A 20,448-nucleotide genomic window follows, 5' to 3' on the forward strand; every position below is an offset into this window, starting at 1 on the left:
GATCTCCTGGCAGGATTCAAGGTTTCCCGGCGTTTCGAAGTTGTGACTGATCGTCGACTTTGAGATTCGTTTTCGTTTTGTGGAGAAGACAGAGTTCTGTATTTTGTTACGTTGAAATTTTTATCAGGCTCGGACATCGAAGATTCAAATTGAAGTTGAGGCGCCTCTGATCGTCTAAGTGTCCCAATATTATGCGCTATCGAGGCCTGATAATTTTTTATTGGAATACTCCTGACAGTCCCGCTACTATTATGTGATTGTGATTTCCCCGCGTCCCTTTTATCGTGCCGGTCTTTTTCGAGATCGTTCATCTCTTTCGAGCAAGTTTTATGGAAATAATCTGGCACAACATCTATCGCGCGTTCCTCATACAGTTGATCGCTTCGTAACACGCCATCTTCAAATTTGGGCGGGTTTTTCCATTCTTCGATTATACTTTTGCTAAATCTTCTCACGTCGTTAAGTCTAGACAAACTTGACGCAATTTTTATATTCTTAATGTCACCTGATGATTTACCCTCACTGCCCTCTAGCCACCTTCATGATTTAGTGCCAAACGTCGTTCCGGTTGCATGCATTCGATTCTCGATTCCCAGTCCTGTGAACGATTAACAATAAGTTCTATTTCGCAAACAAAGACGAAGATTAAAGACGAAGATTAAAGACGAAAGCTTCTCTTACCAAAGTCGTGGTCACTTTCGCTAAACGGACTAAGCGTTTGCGTGGATGTAAACGTCGATGCTTGAGATTTGGTTCTCCTAGTGCCCTTTGAACAGACGAAGAATGTGCTTAGAAGTGCACCTACTTCCACGAAAATCACCGCGAGTCCGATCGTGAGCAGTATTATTGCCTGGTCTTGGGTCCATTTCTCCAACATCTCTAAACAACCCTATAAAAATAATACATGCTTGCTTATAAATATGTTTTTGTTCCTTTTGAAAATGTAAAATATGAAAAGAACAATTTTGGCAATACAGGAGTTAATAACTTGTCACGCAAATTTAACACAAAATAATTGAGTAGGTCAAAAAAGAATAAAAAAAATATTAAAGTAGAAAGAATATTGGAAATTCTCTAAAACCATTTCCTCTGTTCTAAACTATCTTGAAGTATTTTGTAATTATTATACAGGGTGGTTGGTAACTGGTGATACAAGTGGAAAGGGGGTGATTCTACGCGAAAAAAGAAGTCGAAAATATAGAATAAAAATTTTAAAATTTTAAAATTTTAAAAATTAAAAAAATAACATCAATCGAGACAACGATCTACAGTGAGATCCGTTATAACGAGACGTGATAAAGTGCACGCGTACCGAGTGAAAATTCAAAGTCGATTTTCTCGAAAACAGAGCCTCAAACGAAAAATTTTTATTCTATATTTTCGACTTCTTTTTTCGCGTAGAATCACCCCCTTTCCGCTTGTACCACCAATCACCAATCACCCTGTATATGTGACATATTTCTTTACATTTCGAAGTCCATAATGAGTTCATTTGTAAATTAAGATGTATAGTCTTTTATAAATATGGTCTGTATATGGATATAATGCCATTTGTATAACAGTAGTGTCAACGCGCGATGACATTTCAATCTGTATTCAGTTTCTGCGCAGTCCCGCGATATTTAACACTCAGCGAGGAAGAGAGATAAGGAAACTTTCTCGCACAATGCGTCAACTTTACTTTTTCCATCGAGTTTTACCGACGGATACGTCTGTACCCAGATACGATACAGATTACACGATACATCAATACCGCTTTTACGCAACCCGTATCCGACTGAATTTCCCTTAGACTGTGATATTTGCATGCGGGTCATTATTAAACGTGTGCGTGTGCGACACAAAGAATATCGACGGTTGTTTTCATTTCGCCTCGATTTTCCATTCATCGAAGCGACAAAGTTATCGTGAAAATTTACAGGGAAAATGAAAGTGGCATATTATAGCCAGAAAGATTAAAAATTTCATTTTTTTAGTAGAGAGGAAAATAAATATTTGGGACGCCGTGATTGGATATAAAACAAATATTTTTTTACAACATACATTTTAAAAACACACCTACCATAAACACCTATCATAAACATTTTTACTTAACTAAACACTCAACTCTTATATCCTTCCAACCATCGACTCACAACTTCCAACAATTACGATTCTGCATTATCATATCAATGAACCTATCGCTTATCCCAATGTTTGTCGAGTTTACTCCCGATTCCATTCGCATAATCAACAACATCCTGATTAACGATACGTACCGTCGTATGGCGGGCGTATTGATGTTCGGCAGGGTTCAAAGCCTGGCAGAGAGTAAGATTGGCAGGTTCAGGGTTGAGGAAAGAATCGGTCTGGTTTACGTTATTCAGGGTGCAACAGCTGAGAGGCACCACTAATTCTCGTCGACCGACTTCCTGTAGTCGCCACCACGAGGTACCGTAATTGCTACTTCCGTTTATGCCGCAGCAAGCAAACTGAAAAGATCCGCGCAGTTTCACATCGGAAGGTGTGTACTGTGTGACTGCCTTTTGCCAGTCGATTAATCAAACAATGACCAGTTTCGAAGAATCAAAGTAAACGCTCATGAGATTGGATCGATCGTCGATCATGTGCATCGGGACTATCTTTGTTAACTCGTTACAAATCGCTTTACCTCAGGGGTATAGTTGTTCGCGAAAATATTCGATCACATGCAAAAACCTTTTGCAAATGTATTACATGTCTCATACGAAATATTTTGAAATTTCACTAACGCTGTAACAAGACTCGTTTATCATGTTTGTACGAACCTCTCATAAGTCAAATTGATCAACTATGTTTTCAAAAAATAGTATTTGTAATTGAGTTAATTAATATTTAGATGATAGTTTATATCAGGTAACTAAGCAAATTCGCGCTGTTTCTATGTCTCTACTGAATAAAATGACATAAATTTCTTTGATTATCTAATATTAATGAGACCATGTTTAACGGTTACTATATGCTTACGATGGCAATTCAAGCTAATTTATTACTAAATATATGTTTGCAATAAAAATCTTGCAACATGTACATCCGACTCTGTACATCTTCGGATCAAAATTTCAGAATATTTTATGTAAGACGCACGATATATGCATAAAAATGAATCACTGTATATGGGAACGTACCGCTGTTTGCGCGAGATCAAGAGCTGCTGTGAATTGCTCTCGACCAGGAACAGCGTAACTACGTTGCAAAGCTCGTATCAATCGTGCTGGTCGAACATCAATGCCCAGAACGTGAGGCCAGAATACCACTAGAACGCACACAGTGCATTCGCCAAGTAATAGCAGGATTATCGTGATGAGATACTGAAAAAATACAGAGTAAAATGTAATGAGTGAAGTAATTAAGAGGCAGTAGCAAGAAGCAAACAGTACGAATGAAAGGTAAAAATGTAAAGTAAAAAGTAACGAGTGATATAATTAAGAGATAGTACTTGAATGGTTTACTGGTTATTGAATATTTAATGTTGGAATCGTTTAGTTGTATTTTCGCGGTGTATGAAACAATGTAATTCTTATTATTCCGTGCTACCACGTGATACAAATGTACGTGTATTCATATATTAAGTACATGAAGTTAATTGACTGGTGATAATAATGTATTATACATATTTATATGATCAACTGTTATAATTATTTATAATTGTTAAATGATCGAGTTAACTTCTGTAATATGTTATATGAGAAAGTAATTTAGTATGGTTGTTACGTTGTACTTTTTGGGAGTACTACGCTTATTTATTTCAATTTCCAAGCAATGCTCTCTTAATCGCTTTAAACGGTACAGTTGCTAGATAAATTACTCTAATGCATTTCACCTACTTTAATCCTTTAAGGAGAAAAGGAAACGTTTATCAGAAAAATGCCACTGATAATGTCTATATGTCCACTAACTGATTCTGTTCGTTGGAATTAAAGCTGTATGAAAGCAAGTTCAAATTCAAATGTGTCAATCTCGTAATCACATAAAAACGAAACCATTCTATTCTATAATTTCAAATTAAATAACTATAATTTTTAATTGAATCAAATTAAATAATTTTTCAAATCATACACGTATCCCATCATACCCCATCGTCATATTATGAATTTGCAAATCATATGTAACAAGAAAATACTGTTAAAAATGAGAATGCATGTGTATCTCTCATCAACACCATTTACAAGTGAAACAGGAGAAGCACGTCTCGTTCGTTGACTCAGACGGTCACACCTTCTACCTGCATCTTGTTACCAGACTGTTACTAATAAAAAGTTAGATCTCCGTGTATTCGCAGCTAATTGACCTTCCATAACTTTCACGTCGTCACTTATTTGAATTTTACATCCTGACACAAACGTTCAATAGCCTACAAACATATTGTATTTTCACATGTTATCACGCGTTCGCTCATCTAATAAGCCACACACTGAAAAATAATTGCTGTTTTTACGTGATACGCGAACGCGCCCTCCTTCCGTGAGCACGCGTGCCTGGATTTATGTAGATCCGTTTCCGGGCAACGACGCGTGACCATAGTCCGGCAAAGCGGGAAATCTGGTTTCGGTTTGGTCTGTCGAGCGAGCTCCCCGACGAAGAAGCGCGTGAAGACCTTGACTTTTGCACGATTAAAATGCACGACTACTTTAGAAGCGTGTTCAGACTGTAACGCGGCATAATACAAAATAACTATAGAAATAACCATAGATCGCTCGTAAATTCGGAATTTTATTGTGGATATCGATTTTGAGGATGTGAAATCGGATATGAAAGTTAATACAGGATGTCAGAGAATTATCATTGTAATATGTTTCTGCGTAGATATATCGCTGATATTTGAATGGGAAATAATGCTTCTGCATATAATGCTTAATGCTTCTTAGACTTTGTATAGCATGTGAATTTTTAATTTTTTAAATCGATTTTCTATTTAGTATTCTAATTTTAACATTCAGGTGTATTAGATTTTTTAAAGTACATTGAGAAATAATATAAAAATCGTAATCGATCCTTTAAGTACTTCACTAATGTGAATAACACTTGGAAACCATCTGGTCTACTGTTGCGTATACAAGGGAAATTTATGGATTCTTACTGAAACTGTAACGCATCGATTATAGAGACAAGTTGCCCAGCATCCTAGCAAACCCGTGAGCGTGATCAGAAATCCAAGTCCAACGACTGCAAATGCCATGTAATAAAAAAGTGGTTGATCAGGATGTATATCCCCTGGTCCCAATAAACGTGACAGTAGAATACGTTCATCATCGGCTAATAACAATGCTCCTAATGACATCAACGCGAAACCTGATATCTGAAAACGAAGGCAGCATCCTTAAATTGCAATAATCGTCATCTTTAAAATAAAGCTTTAATAATTTTTAATTTGAAAAAAATATTCGTTTACTCTTGCAATAAAAAAAAAATTAGGAAAAACTGAATACTTTATTCATCTTATAATAGCAATCCAAAAAATGAACTCATTTATTTTTCCACAACTCACCAGGAAAATGACATTTGTGCAACACACGAAAATTCGCGACACACCAAAGTTTTTCCTTTCCATTTTAATTCATTAAATCCTTTTCTATCTGAACGCGTATGCGACAGCAACGAAAGAATGACAACTCGTCACGTCAATCCCCCACGATGACACTTCATTAATAGTCGCGATAAATAAGAACATTAACGCGTAGGATAAAATTCATTTTAGTTCCTTTTTTTACGATCCTATCACCGACGATATTTTCTTTTTTTCCCTTATCAGTTTCGAAGCGCACTTGCTCGCATTAACTTGAAGACTGAAATGCCGCCGCGTGATAGATAGTTCCACAGTGCCGTACAAATACTGGCATCTGTAGGTGCGCTTGCGTTACGCGTGTCCTCATGCGCGACCGACCGGATGGAACCGGAAGGAAATAGAAAGGCACGAAACAAAAAAAGACACGCAGGAGGGGGTGAAATGTCCATATGCATGTACTTATGTGATCGTTACAGATATAACTGGTGTACGGGCCAACTTCACACAGGGGGAGTTACAGCTAATCGGTGTAATCGTTACGGATGAGTAACACTCGACTAGTTTATTTCCGTTCACATTCGTGAAAATTTTATTCTTATGTTCGATTCGTGAAAAATGACATTCGAAAATGCAAGCTAGTGATAATTAACTACGATAATGAACATTTAACTATGATGTTATAATTTCATGAATAATTGGAGCATAATTCAATTGACTTTCTAAATATTTTTGTTGAAATCGAGTGAGACTCCAGTTATGCAAAAATGATTTTTATTAACAATTATAATATTAATATTTTTAATATTTATAATAAAATTCACTTTTGATATGATACCGTAGAGTAGGTAGGCGTGTCATGCGTATTATTGTGTGTTCACGAAGCCTATCTCCTCCCGTCTACATTAATTCACGCGGCGTACTATGTACTTCTGACTCAAATATTACGTATTACACTCGTCTGTAGTTACTTATCAGCAAAAAGCTTTTACAAGCAAAAGCCGAGAGGACAGGAGAATAATTCTTTATACAAAGGCGGAATTGTTTTAAACGTACAACATTATACTTTCTTAAAAATCTAAGCTCTTATGTGGTGAATTAGAACATCCGAACTGAGATATCGTTTCATCTTGTTCTCGTTGAGTAGTATCTCCTAATTCAGGTGGTAGGTGTAAAACCTAAAATAAAACAGCGAAGATACATACACATAGCCAAACTCTAATTTTGTTATATTTATAAAGTCAGTTTACCTCGATGACAAATTTCTTTCGACGTAATTTGAATACAAGATCTCGTGATTCTGGATTATGAGGTGCTATAGTATTTAAAGCCAGCATCTTCTGTAGATGCAATAAGCCATGATAATCCTTAAATAATGGGTTTGTTTCTTTTTGTGAGCCTGCAAATGATTCCAATTTAATTGCAACATCCGACAAGTGTTCAATCCGTTGTGCAGTAGCATCCTAAAAATTAATAACAATGAAAAAATGAATATATATTTACATAAAAGGTTTAATAAATAAAGTACATAAATATGAAACGCACCGAATTTTCAAAGCATTCTGTAGGCACTGTTATCACTGCAACTGCATAAGAATATCTTAAAAGAGCTCTAAAGTAATACAAAAATTTGAACAAATCTTGATGTGAATCGTTTACAGAATCACTGCACCATAATCTAGATCCTAAGGAATGAATTGCAATTCTTAGAACTTGTCTTTTTGTAGGTGTCTCTGAAATTGAGTGTCCTCCCTTCTTCAGAGTCTCTTGAATACATTTTAATAAGTTTGAATATGTCATATTGTTAAAGGCATTGTCTTTTTTAGGACAATTATCATCGTACCACTGTGTTATATCTGCTTTTTCGATTACTTCTTTTTCCATTCTTTTTGTAAGGTCATAGAAATGACCAAAAGCTTGTCCTCCAGTTGGGGAGGTATCAATTATTTTCATATTTTGATACCTCCAAGCAATCTTCATTTGCTCATCAGAATTGGGTGATTGATCATTTGATGTGGTGTCTGTTACAACAGCTGGTATTTCTGACACAAACTGTGATGTTTCAACATCTTTAGATCCAATTAATAATGGTTGAGCTGTAACTACGCCTTCAGCCATAAAATATTTTAACATGACTTTTGCATATGTGCCATATCGATCTTCCTCTAAAAATTGAAGTCATTTTGTTCATTTTATTCATATGTAAATTTTCATAAGATAAGCATATTTATTACATACCAATAAGAAACAAAGAACCAACAGGTAATCCTCCACCTAAAAGAATAGATTGAAATGCATTAATATGATAGAGAATCATAATAAAAATTGTATTGTTGCAAATAAATTCAAACCTATTATATGATCTAAGGAAGGAATTCCAGTCGAAACGAGTAGTTGTGAATTCTTTATTGAGGGTTTCGTTCCCGGTATAAAGGGAATTCTGCTACCTTTTCCTGCAGTTAGATCCATTTTTCAAAACTATTTCTGAACTAAAAAATAACGATACAGTTTATTTAGTATCTGTATTTTACTAACAATATTAATTCTTTTCATAAAAAACACTTACTTCACGCATAACAGTAAATATTCCATACACAAAATAACAATACGAAGCCAAAGCTATTTAGGATAAAACTTTAGTAAAAAAGTGACTGTTTACGACGAATTTTGATTTACATGTCGTAACAACTTCGTCTACATTTGGAGGTTATGTTTATACGCATCATATAATATATTCCATATATTATTAAAATATAACATATAACATGTGTTGAACAATGGAATTATCGAAACGTATGCGACTGAATTATAAAAAATCAAAAATTTACAAAAATGAGTTGTTTATCAAACGAGGTAGAAATTTTTATTACGGTAAATAGACAAAAGATGGCAATACATACAGCTGGTTTACAGTCGGTAGCTGACGCCTTTCATAGTTTGTAATTCTTCAGCTAGAATGCAGTCATATCAATAATTTTAATTAATAAACTATAATTTTGATTACAAAATCGATTATATTCATTACACATAATTCTTTCCATAAAAGGCTGATTGTTTCTGTTGTTTAAATTATATATCTATCCTTTAATGTATATATAATTTCATTAAAAGTCTTTGAAACCTTTATGTAATCTAATTAATTATGTGTGCGATTTTAAGTTCTAATATGCATTATTTATCTCCCATATAATGTCTACAACAATAAAACCAATTTATTTGATTTGTTAATAATCAAGCATGCTATGCGTATTGACACAAATAGCTAAAAAATTGATAGAAATTATCAAAAATACATTTAAAAATACTAATAAAACATAAAGGTAAAAATATCACAAACATTCCTCAAACACTTTTGTATTATACAAAATAATTTTCAGATGTTATCCATCACTTTTCGAAGACTTAAAACGACAAACTATGGAAACGCGTCCCTATATTAGAGTTAGAGGGGAGCAGTCCATAGCGGGGTAATGGAATACGTAAGTGTAGGAGAAAGGGAGAAGGACATAGTCTAGAAAGAACCCGTCTCGTGCATGTAGATTGTAGATTCAAAGCTGTGGCGCTGTGGCACGGGCAGTTGTGCACAGGCACGGTGCGGAGGTATCCGACCAAGAGTGAAAAACCCCTCTCTGTTACTATCCCATCTTTCTCTCTTTCTAGCATATCTCACTCGGCCGCCTTCCTTCTACTTCTCCTACTTCTCCTACCATTTCCCCTTCCATTGGCGTGTTTTCTTTTTCCAGCACACTCGTGCCGATCTATCGATCTCTCGCTCGCTCTCCCAGTCTTTTCCTTTCTTTCTACAGAGGCCGCAGCACGCTGCCCTCGCTCAACTACCTGTTGTGACGTCCAACGTGCACTCGACGACGCTCCGGGACAATCGAAAGATTCAGCGCACGCGGCATACGCTGCTGTTTTCCGTGTAATACCGTATATACTGTTCCTCATGGTCGGTAGGGACAGTAGAACGCTCGCACACCGGCCTCCTCGCGCAAGAAAGTCTTTCGTTGGTAAAGCGTGTGCCTGATCCGCGAACCAGAGCTGATATTACCCCGCGAAAAGCTTGTCCCATACTCCCACTACGATCTTGCTTCCCGTCTCTCGGGTGGACGTGCGACGCTATGAGAAAGAGAGAGTGAAAGAGACAAAGAACGAAAAGAGAGAGAGAAAACGGTTAGAGAGAGCTTCTTATTGAAAGATTGTACTTAAACTTTAGCAACTAAAGAGGGCATTGGAGACATATTTCTGCATGTATGCAAGGAACAATACATGTTGATTTTTCTGCTGCTTCACACGTTGTGTTGTATCGATTATCATTTCAGTAAATCGTAGAGCAGTTCCATTTTCTGTGAGTTTGGATATGTTTTTGTGTAAATTATGAAATGAGGTAATTTGTATCTTATCTGCCCCTTTTTATTTGAGAAGGTTATGCAAATTGATTATTAACTTGTAAATGATAAAAAAGCTTAGAATATATTTGTTTATTATTAATTAGATGTTTTCGTTAACATTCTATTTCAATTTTCTAGACAGGATTCAGTAACTAGAATACTTCATATTCCTTCGTGCATACATTTTAGACCGGATAATATAAATAATCATATATGTATATAACAGTATATTAATTGTAAATATATATCACGGGACATCATACTCTAATTTCAGTAAATTTGTAGTATTTTCTTGTTAAATATATTTATCATCGAAGAAAACATTATATAAAAACATAAAAACACAATCTCGTAACCGATAAACGCTCATAGTTGGTATTGAACAGAATCTAAGAAAGTATGAATTTCATACGTGGCGCCAACTACGCTTAGTTGTAAAGATCACTATCAGATGGCGTGGCAATTTGGGCGCCTCTTGTATACACGGACTTCCCAGGCCCTGAACTTAGTCGCGCGCGGTGAACGTTCCGTCCTACTGTCGAATCTTCGCGCGCGTCTCGTCAACAGTGACAGTTCGAAAACTTCTTTCACATGGAATGTGAAACGTGACGAACTTTGTTTATAGTGTGTTGCTTTATCATTCAGCTTCGCGATTAATCGTTTGATGAAAAAGCAAATTGTCGAAGGACCGTGAGTGCGTATCGAACGACAATATCAACGAGGATTTATACATTGAGTGATATCGTGTGTCTTATGTGTATCGGCCGTGCGTGCTATACGCTATATACTATCGAACGTATCGAATTGAGTGAAACCGTGAAACGATCGGACAATCGACGCGAAGCTTGGTACATCGTTGAAAAGTATAACCGGCGTTGTTGTTTATACAAGACAGGACGAAGTTAAGCGCGCGGTGCAGCGGTGTCGAGGCGCGAACGACGCGACGACATATTCCAAATGCGTCTTGACCGGAAGTTGAGGATCGTCACATTGGCAGGGTGGCAGAGGATGCCCGGCTGGAGGGCAACGGCGGGAGACGAGGTCGCAGCAGTAGCAGTAGCGTGCGTCAGGCGCTTCGGTAGCAGAGGTTCTCACTGAGCTGGCTTACCCTGCAGTGGATTTAGGGGGCTGTATGGAGGCCGGGGGGCTCCTGCCCCGCCAGCCCCCGCAAGGCCCCCCCGGCACTGCGCCTGGCCCAATCTCGGTCTGCGTGGGCCAGGCTAATACCAATACTAATAACGCCAATAACGTAAACAATCTTCAGAACACCGTTCTAGCCCAATCAGCCGGGATTCACGATTTGAACGCGGCCGGTCAGTTGAATATAACAAGTCAACAGCTGCAGTTGCAGCAACAAATGGGTCAAGCACCTGGCATGGGTGAAGTACTCACCCCCAAGAGACAGGCGGTTGTGGATCGCCTCAGACGTAGGATCGAAAGTTATCGGCGTAGACAGACCGATTGTATACCGAGATTCGATCAAAGCTTCAACGGTTTGTGCGAACAGAATATTCAGGACACACTGGTGCTGAAACAACGTTTCCTCGAGAGTAAGGCGAAACGACAAGTAAAGAAAACGGACAAGAAGCAAAGCGAGCCGGTCGGTCTCTCCAGCGTTCACGTGGTGAGTCATTTACTCTACTTGTTGGCTTTCGTCTGTCTCCCGTTCGAGTTCCACGTCGCGCGCGTTTACAGAGTTCTAGCGTAGGTGCTCGCGCTGGTGCGAGCGTGCGCGCGCGCGCTTTCATAAGTACATGCCGGTCGTCAACCTTCCTCTTCTTCCAAACTTCTTATCGCATGTTCTTCTCTTTCGCGCGCGTGACCTTGTTATTTTGTGCACTCGCTTCCGTCTACCGACGGGCAAGATTAATGACGCTTCGCGTACACGATGACGGGGACGACGGATTGTATCGTCGGTGCTATTGTGTTTACTCATCCGGAACGATTTGAGTTCCACTCCAAACATCGCGATAATCGGCTGTTAACGATCATCGTAAATTATCGATGATATACGTTACAAATTTTCTCGTCGAAAATGAAGCAGGCTCGGACATTTACGATCGAGGAGCGTTCCTCTTTCTTCATAGTTACGATGTGTATCGTGCAAATATGTAGGCGCGCGCGCGTGCACGATCCAGAAACGCAATCGTCGAGGGTCACGCGATTGAGAACATCTAAACTGTGTAGTATGTATATAGCGAGTAAGCGGCACTCGGCAACTTGCCGGGTCAAGATTCTACTACACAGGTTTGGAATCGAAGCGCGGGCGTAATGAAATACCATGCTCTTTACACCTATCCTACCAAGTTTCATTTACAAAGCACTCGATGAACTGTTACCGTGCACTGATAATATTTGCAATGTTTTGCTCACCGAATTTTCGGAATATTCCCTGGCAATTTGACAAATATTTCTGAAAGGTTAGAGTCTCTTAAGGTCGCGTAATTTTTTATTGGCGATTATAATCTAGGATATTGTTTTATCTACAAGTCTTTTATTTTTTTACATTATAATATCCGTTAATATACAAGTAGAAGTTGATTTTCGAATACACTCGTGTTAGAAAACATTCAAACTGTTGATTGCTGCTGCTGTTCTATATTAGGTTTCGAACACACGAGTCATTCAATTAAAAGCATAATTTAGCAATTACGTGTAGCACATACAATCATATGCAAATGCCACTCGTACATAAAATTCAATTCATTCTTGTGAATAATCTAAAATCTATCCTCTGTTTCATTCAGTATACATAACTGTATATTTTTCCAATATAATTTTCCAATTTATAACAGGTAAACCCTGGTACAAATTATAACAATTCATGTAGCTTGAAATTTCTTTTTCTATGTGTAATTCTTAATAAAGCTACTAACTTAGAAAAACAAGAAGAAGTTCGAAAAATATCGAAACTGTCCACTCGCAGTATCACCGACTCATGAACTTAGACTGTTTCTTGCTTTTTTAATATTATTTTTAACACTTAATCATTTCAAAAGTATAAGTCAATAAGTCCGGGAAATATCTGATAAAAGATAAATCTTGCAAACATCTTGCAAAGTTCAATACAACGCTTGCGAGTCAACAAGCGTTAAAGTCCGATATTTTTTAAAGCTCGAGTATTTAACAAGTTAGAAAAATATCGGTTTATTTTCCGAATCGTTTATCGCGAGAAATATGTTTCGAAAATGGCGTAGTTATTTCATGAATATCTAACAAAAAAGAAAATAAATCTTACAAGCTTTGCTTTATGAAGTGCAACTAAAATGTTGCTATCCCGTATCGATAAAACCTGACCTTACTTTAACTGCTTTTTCCAACGTTGCGTGGGTTAACAACGAATACATATTTTTTTCGAAGCAATCTTTAAACAGTAGAATAACTTTTTTATTATGAACCGTTAAATTGTGTTCTATTTCCGTATGATTGACGTAACAGATATCAGTTCCTTGCAGTTACTTGCTTCAGTTATTTAATTTACGAAAGGTTATACTAAATTATTTTTAAATTAAGAAATTTAGCTAATATGAAAAGCTTATATCCTCGTTTATTAACACATACGTAAATCCCCATTTCTTATAATCACATCACATTCTCAGAGGTTTAATTAGATATACCATAATACAATTCCTAAATATACAGATATATACTGTACGAATGAAGGCAATATTTTAAATTGCTAGTTCGTCATATTTTCCACGGAAAAATATTTCTCTACCAGGCGCCCTTTATTTTCTCGATAATATCAGTCGTTTGTGCCGTCTAAAAAGCGATTCGAAACAGGTGGATGTGCACAAAGTATCGTTAAATCGTGGGCTCTCTACCTACGTCGCTTACCTGTAGGCGTTCGATTCGAGACGTCCCATATTAACCTTGGATTTACGTCAATGCAGGGGCGTTCTACGCCGGTACGTATAACGTCATTGTCACGAACTTATACGCGATGCGTTTATTCCGACCTTCACAGAGCTTGCTGTCAACCTTTCCTACAACGAGGTGCAAATGTTCTTTCTACATTTTTCGTTTTCTTTGTCCTTTTTTTAATTCGCAATGTTTACACCCACTTTCTTCCTTTATCACCTTCGATATTATTCTGTAAGAAGTAGGAGATGAAGTATGCGCTTATATCGTATCTTTTTAATTATAAAATTATGCTGTAGTTCTAGGTTTTATGTATGTGTTGCTAATATTTGATTTCAATGGAAACGAGACTATAGTATAGAGAATTATAATTTTGCGAGGGGGACATGTTTGGCTCGTTAACTCATCTTGCTCAATTTTCCAAGAATTAATTGGAAAAAATGAAGAATGAAAAGTTTTAGTTGGTTTAGTAATTATCAAACACGGTATTTGATTTATTGCTTAAGTAAAAAAGATATTGATTTATTTGTAAAACTTCAATTTCAACTTCAACAAAGTTTTAAGTAAATTAATAATTGAATAGCCACACACATATAGTATCAATTTATTAGGATATTTCATTTGGTTATATAAATCGGAAGATTAAATTTAAGTTTTAAGTTGTCTGTGCTTTGTAAAGGTATGCCAAGGTATGATGAGTATTTGAACACTGACAATTCATTATCATTATCTGATGGTTGATCGCATATTAATGCTAGTGGTAACATCTCGTTAGTTGGATAGATAGGATGTTGGTTATAAATCTTCGCTGATTTGGTTATCTTGCCCATGAGATTTGTGCGTTCTAGTTTCGAGTAAATACATTTTGAATTTCAATCAGTCTCGAGTACAACTCTTACAACTTAGATATAAATACTATAATCTTTCTGTGTTATATTTAACATCTGTGATAAGTTAAATACAAATTCATAGAATTCTCTTTCGAGATCTCCTTGATACTTCATTCCCCCATTTTATTCCAATACAAAAATTTAATTGCAATCAATCAAATATCCATCGAGTATAGATTCAATTATTTGATACAGACTTGGAAACATTTATTTCATTAGTTCCTTTATTTTCTTAACTGGTTCGACAAAATAATTTGTTTAATGTATCAATCGATATTCAATACAAATTCACAAAAATTTTATGTCAGAGAGTACTTCGTTCTACTGATTCTCTTATAATTTATTTATTAAACACGTGAAACTAATGCTATGTTAACGAAGCATAATTTTTTTGAAGTTTTGTGTCAATGAATATTTCGTTTCTTACTTCCTTCATATTCTTTATTTATCGATTTTATTGGAAAAATTAAGTTCATTTATTTGGCGTTAGATATATTTATTTAATCGAATAACCAATATAAATCTATAGGATTGTATTTCAATAATAAACTCCATTAATTGATTTTACTGCAACATAAAAATCACGAATGTATTCAGTATCAATCCGTAAAGTAATTTTTCATTTCTTCGAATTCGTCTCAGGTTACCAAGCTAATAAAAGTAATAATCGAGTAATCGTATACTCGAGTCCATTTGATAAAATATACTCTATCGATTCTCAAGTATTAGTATTGCTCGAGTGTTTATACGATCTGTCTAATAAAATCAGTTCAAGATTTTCTAATTCGTATTATTATCTAAAAGATTTTTACACGCAATCCAGCTATCGGCATAAGAAATTGATTAACTTGAAATAAGAGAATATTCTTTAAACTGAACGGTCGAAATACAAAACGTTTGATCGCATCTAAATTAAAGCGAAACCAAAAATACATCGGCACGCTATTTACAGAGACGATAAGCGACGATAAGTATATCAACCGTTTATACAAATGCGCATTGACGCAATGTTATTTCTTATCCACGTGAAAGAACTGATCTTTGTTCATCAAATTTCTTCGTCGTTTTACAACTAGTTTCTGACAATCGTTTTCAGTCAAGGTTATTCGCGTTAGGATAAAAGAAAGCGTTTAATCCTTAATTGATAAAGTTAGTTTATAAACCCATAATAGTTGAGATTAAGTTGCTTTTAATTTTACAATATTTCATTTTAATTTTCTGGTTGAAAACTATTTCTTTGCCACTAAAACTATATACCAAAATAGTTAGAATAATCAATTTGTAATTTTCCATAGAAATTTTATAAATTCACAGCGATGCGTTTCTTAAATATTTCAAGCATTCTCTGTAATACGTATAAGTAAAAACTTCGTTTTCCTTGCATTCCTTTCGTATAGCGTTCATTTTGATTCATTTATTTCAAGTCCTATAGTTGTCAATGATTTTATCGTTAATTATACCTATCCGTAAATATCCGCAATCTAGCGATCACCAATAATGAATCAACGATTCCAACGTAGGGTTAGAACGAGAAAAATTTGCACAGCGTGCAAAAATACGGATGCAAATCCATGTTTCCAGAATAGATCGGACGGTTATCGCTTGTGTATGCACTATGCACGTATTACGTGACAAGCGTCCTCACGCCCGAACCGATTGTATCGAGGGAAAAGCTGACGGTTAAAATAGTCGTCGCACGAAACTTTTATTAGCTTCGTGTTTAATTGGTCGATTAGCTGGATGATAGACTAAATTAAAAGAGAGAGGGGTATGCAGAAAGGTAAGTGAGAAACTGTATATCGACTTGTGAAAGTTCAAAACATTCAGTGTGTGTGTGTACGCGTTGTTCGTTAATTAAACGAACCTCGTCCCGTAAAACGTGAAAGCAAACTATTATTTATAGCAGGATAAATAAAAGAGGTTTACCAACTCGGCGACGTGTGCGACTTTTTAAATCTGGATAAAATATTATATGGGAAAATTTACAGTTAAGTGAAACACTTAAGATTACACATTTGAGATTCAAATAAATATATTTTGTCTATCGTTTCTAAAACACATAATAGGAAAGTTTGAAATAAGATATTTATATGAAAAGAAATCCCCTAATAGAATAAAATGGGAAATAGAGGCAAATTAAGTATCTTTATTAATAACAAGTGCTTATATTACAAATTGCTTTTTTTCAATGTACAACAAATTCGATTCTAGGATATTTAAAACTAAAAGGAAATTAAGATGTGTGAAGATTGTAAAGACAGCAACCCAGCACGCTACCTGTTATATTAATAATTGAGCTTTTGTCTCTTCTTTTCACTTCGCTTCCGGGTTTACTGGGACAGAAATACATGAAATTCGCGTAGAATTTGTAGATTACTAAAACATCTAAATTATACATTGAAATTGAAATTCTTATTCCACCAGATCTGCTATTATTGTTTGCACAGGTTGCATCAATGCGATGTTTTCACATTTTTGAGTACTCTAACGATATACGTCCGCCATCGGATGTTGATAATTCGTCACGACGCGCGACGTAGATTACGATGGGTCTCTTTTCACTGTTATCAGGTCGCACAATTTTCAACTGAAATTAATCATTCCTTTTATCTGCGTTACATTATTGCGCAGATCCGTGTCTGGCTCTTCACGCAACTTTTGATTTTATTAATACACATATGCTACTTTCACCGAGTTCTTGTCTACCTTATCTTCTATCGAACTGTTAACAACGTTCAATATGCGACTTCTTTCTCTCGCGATTTTCGATATACAGAGGTAGCATGATATTCATAATTTTTTTATTCTTGGAATGGAGCCTGGTTTGACCTTGATGGAGATGGTTAGGATAAAAGTCTACTCACACGTGCTACTGTGAATTAATTCTGAAACAATAATAATAATTTTCTAGATACATCCTTTTTGTAATTCAATTTTCTTATCAATTAGAAAATTATTATTATCGAGTATCAGACTGATTCTTGGTCATCGTTGATGATTCTTGAATTCTTTACATAATTCTATTATGTAACGATAATGAGGGAAGTAGAAAGTTTAAGAACAGTTTCGTGTACTGCGGCGTGGCAAACATATTATCTCTTTATAGTGGCGATAGAAAATATGAAGTGAATAGAATGGAAAGTAGTAGTTTGAAGATATAGCCTGGGTAATTGTTATCACGATTTACCTAATGGAGGCAAGTACAAAACACACTTCGATAGTTTGTATTACTACTACTATATTTTATTAATCAATATGCATTTATATATACAGGGTGGTTGGCAACTGTTTGTACAAGCGGAAAGGGGGTGATTCTACGCGAAAAAAAAAGTCGAAAATATAGAATAAAAATTTTTCGTTTAAGGCTTTGTTTTCGAGAAAATCGACTTTGAATTTTCGCTCGGTACGCGTGCACTTTATCACATCTTGTTATAACGGATCTCACTGTAGATCGTTGTTTCGATGGAAAAATTAAAAAAAAATTTTTTATTCTATATTTTCGACTTCTTTTTTCGCGTAGAATCACCCCCTTTCCGTTTGTACCACCAGTTACCAACCACCCTGTATATTTACCACAAACCTATAGGTCCTTTTTCAATCTGCTTAACTTGTTGTTAACTCCTTATTGAGACTCCTTAATTTATTTGTTCTTGTTTTACTTAATTCTAAATCCATTAAGCATCCCTTGATTTAGAATTGGCATTGTATAAATTGACCCACACGGCTTTGCAGTCGCGTACGTATCTTGCCAGATTATATAGCGACGCGGTTGTTTCGCTCATTCATAATAATGGCGTCGCGGCTGTATTACACTGGCTAACAATGAAGTAGCATGAGCGGCCCATACTCGCAGACCGCAACGCGGGGAAAGCTGTGGGAATCGCGATTTCCGTTGGAAGTTGACTGCGGTGAACCAGATTCTTCGCGAGTCTTCGTCGTCCTTTTCAGCGTTCCCTTTCCTTCGTTCTTCTTTTACCCACGGTGCCACGTGTTTCCGATTTGCTTGACGAATTTGGACGTTGCAATACACTTGCGTGAAAGTGACGAATTACGAGTCCAATTGAAGTAACGCGTCTCATTCAGAGAAGAGAAGTTACATTAAGACAAACGTTACGTTTGGCTAGGTTAACGCATTTAAATTGAGATGTAATAGGGAATTGATTATTGGTAATGAAGTTAACGCATTGTAAGTTGCTACATTCTAATTACCGAATTATGTTTAATGATTTTATAACGTTATATTCAGTATGAACAATAAGAATAATATAAGGAAGGTTTAAGAAGATTTTTATAAATGCGGTTATTAGTTGGGATAATGAGCACGAGGGAAAAAAGTTCTCTGAAATAATTATACGCGATTGTACTTGTTTTTATTAGAAATTAAATGATTTATTTGTTTGGTGGATTATTAATTAACGTTGACGTTTCGTATAATTATCTGGTAATAAAATATCGATTTACGTTACCGCTCATAAATATCTAGATTCTTGTCGATGTAGAGTAGTGTGTAGAAATGTTAATAAGAGTTACGAAATCCTCAACTCTGGTAAATTTTAAATTATGTTTAAAATTTAATCGGGTGAATACGTTAAGAAGTTTATTTTTCGCTTCTGTCAAATATTCACTGTCTTTCAAATATCGTTCAACGTGCCTTCAAAATAGTCTTCTTTACCAGGAACTTATTTTTCTACCAAACATAACAAATCATCAACAACTAATATCCAACGAAATACTTAGAAGCAAAAGAAACGAAAGAAAAACTATGGAATTAATTTGTTTCACTCCATATAACCTCGCCAGCAACGGTAGTCTTTCCCGTGTTTACACCGTGCCGTTGGAATCACTTTACCATTATTCGTTCGCGTTCATCTTTATTCAAGCTCATCTAACGACAGAAATGACACGTGCCAGAGAGCGCATCCTGAGAAATAGGTTTGGTGGGATCGATGGCATCGATGCTCAACTGCGTTCATGTTTATATGTAAGTAGTTAGCCGGTATTACGCGTCCTCGGCGAGTCGGTAATGCGAAAAGGATTCGAGGTTATTTGTTCGAGTTCGTTGTTATCCGACTCTACCTCGCCAGTGACTCACGTGCTGAACGGCCGAGACTGACGGGATCAGACACAGTGGTACTCGATTCACGCACATTTTGCGCACGCGGTCGTCGGATTCGAGCACCTTTTTGTGAAATTACGATTTCCTTCATCCGTCTAACGATGTTCTGTTTTTGTGGATTCTTGTTTCCCTTTCTTAACTCTTTTCTTGTAGGACCGGATAAAGAGTCCTGTTACTTCAATATTTTCCAGAATTTTGCCTATAATACTTCATTGCAAATGACAGTGTGTACAATACGATGAAGAATTTTGGTAATAGTGTAGTATGATAAAATTTGGGAATTTGGTAATAATAATAACTCAATTGAGCGCGATTAAAATATTTTAGTAGAAGAAACTTTTTATGATTGCTCATCTATTGCTTTATCTTCAAAATTGTTTTTAATAAGTTGGAATGCTGAAATAAATTTCGTTTTCCAGTGACTATTTCAAACAGCGATCGGAACGACTTTCGCTGTAAATTGTTATCGTCCTGTCTTTATACGCGTACAATGTCGAAGTATATTTACTATCAATCCTTCTGTCCCTATTATGTACATAGTTCTTGGTATGATCGAATGGATATAATAAGAATGATAATAATAATATAGTATAGCGAAGTATAATTTTAATACAAATATGATTTAACGGATGATTTGTAAAATTATATAATAAAAGAACGTAATAAGTG

The 20,448-nt window shown here is 35.9% G+C and overlaps 3 protein-coding genes across 5 annotated transcripts in view; 1 reads left to right on the forward strand and 2 right to left on the reverse strand.

Annotated features, from left to right (window-relative positions):
• Nucleotides 1-449: 449 nt before the first annotated feature.
• Nucleotides 450-6,062, reverse strand: LOC126877136 (tetraspanin-9-like). Its single transcript, XM_050639963.1, has 6 exons — nucleotides 5,507-6,062; nucleotides 5,099-5,317; nucleotides 3,147-3,329; nucleotides 2,259-2,471; nucleotides 682-889; nucleotides 450-598 (listed from the first exon to the last, which is right to left on the reverse strand). Exons 1-6 carry the CDS (start codon nucleotides 5,567-5,569, stop codon nucleotides 540-542), a joined length of 945 nt encoding a protein of 314 aa, XP_050495920.1. The 5' UTR covers nucleotides 5,570-6,062; the 3' UTR covers nucleotides 450-539.
• A 216-nt stretch (nucleotides 6,063-6,278) lies between these two features.
• LOC126877093 (elongator complex protein 4) lies at nucleotides 6,279-8,403 on the reverse strand. The gene is made up of 6 exons (XM_050639934.1): nucleotides 8,088-8,403; nucleotides 7,873-8,010; nucleotides 7,760-7,795; nucleotides 7,067-7,686; nucleotides 6,772-6,984; nucleotides 6,279-6,699 (listed from the first exon to the last, which is right to left on the reverse strand). Exons 2-6 carry the CDS (start codon nucleotides 7,988-7,990, stop codon nucleotides 6,592-6,594), a joined length of 1,095 nt encoding a protein of 364 aa, XP_050495891.1. The 5' UTR covers nucleotides 7,991-8,010; nucleotides 8,088-8,403; the 3' UTR covers nucleotides 6,279-6,591.
• Nucleotides 8,404-10,392: 1,989 nt separating this feature from the next.
• LOC126876808 (neurogenic protein mastermind-like) overlaps nucleotides 10,393-20,448 on the forward strand; it is a 248,682-nt gene continuing 238,626 nt past the window's right edge. For 2 of the 3 annotated variants that reach the window (XM_050639683.1, XM_050639690.1), the window contains exon 1: nucleotides 10,395-11,536. In XM_050639683.1, coding sequence (XP_050495640.1) covers nucleotides 11,045-11,536 — 492 coding nt within the window. In that variant the 5' untranslated portion in view covers nucleotides 10,395-11,044. Of the gene's footprint in view, nucleotides 11,537-20,448 lie in introns of all 3 variants that reach the window. The other variant, XM_050639678.1, reaches the window with a different exon arrangement.

Source organism: Bombus huntii, chromosome 2, assembly GCF_024542735.1.
Source record: "Bombus huntii isolate Logan2020A chromosome 2, iyBomHunt1.1, whole genome shotgun sequence".
NCBI classification, from domain to species: Eukaryota; Metazoa; Arthropoda; class Insecta; order Hymenoptera; family Apidae; genus Bombus; species Bombus huntii.

What these genes read in the sequence shown, in the direction of transcription:
- LOC126877136 (XM_050639963.1), bottom strand. Translation starts at nt 5,569, where the DNA reads ATGGAAAGGAAAAACTTTGGTGTGTCGCGAATTTTCGTGTGTTGCACA. An exon ending in ATCGATGCGTTACAGTTTCA is followed by an intron (nt 3,330 to 5,098) that starts GTAAGAATCCAT and finishes GTATTTTTTCAG; the next exon opens with TATCTCATCACGATAATCCT. An exon ending in TTGATCTCGCGCAAACAGCG is followed by an intron (nt 2,472 to 3,146) that starts GTACGTTCCCAT and finishes GGATCTTTTCAG; the next exon opens with TTTGCTTGCTGCGGCATAAA.
- LOC126877093 (XM_050639934.1), bottom strand. Translation starts at nt 7,990, where the DNA reads ATGGATCTAACTGCAGGAAAAGGTAGCAGAATTCCCTTTATACCGGGA. An exon ending in TGGTTCTTTGTTTCTTATTG is followed by an intron (nt 7,687 to 7,759) that starts GTATGTAATAAA and finishes TTCAATTTTTAG; the next exon opens with AGGAAGATCGATATGGCACA. An exon ending in GAAAGAAATTTGTCATCGAG is followed by an intron (nt 6,700 to 6,771) that starts GTAAACTGACTT and finishes GTTTTATTTTAG; the next exon opens with GTTTTACACCTACCACCTGA.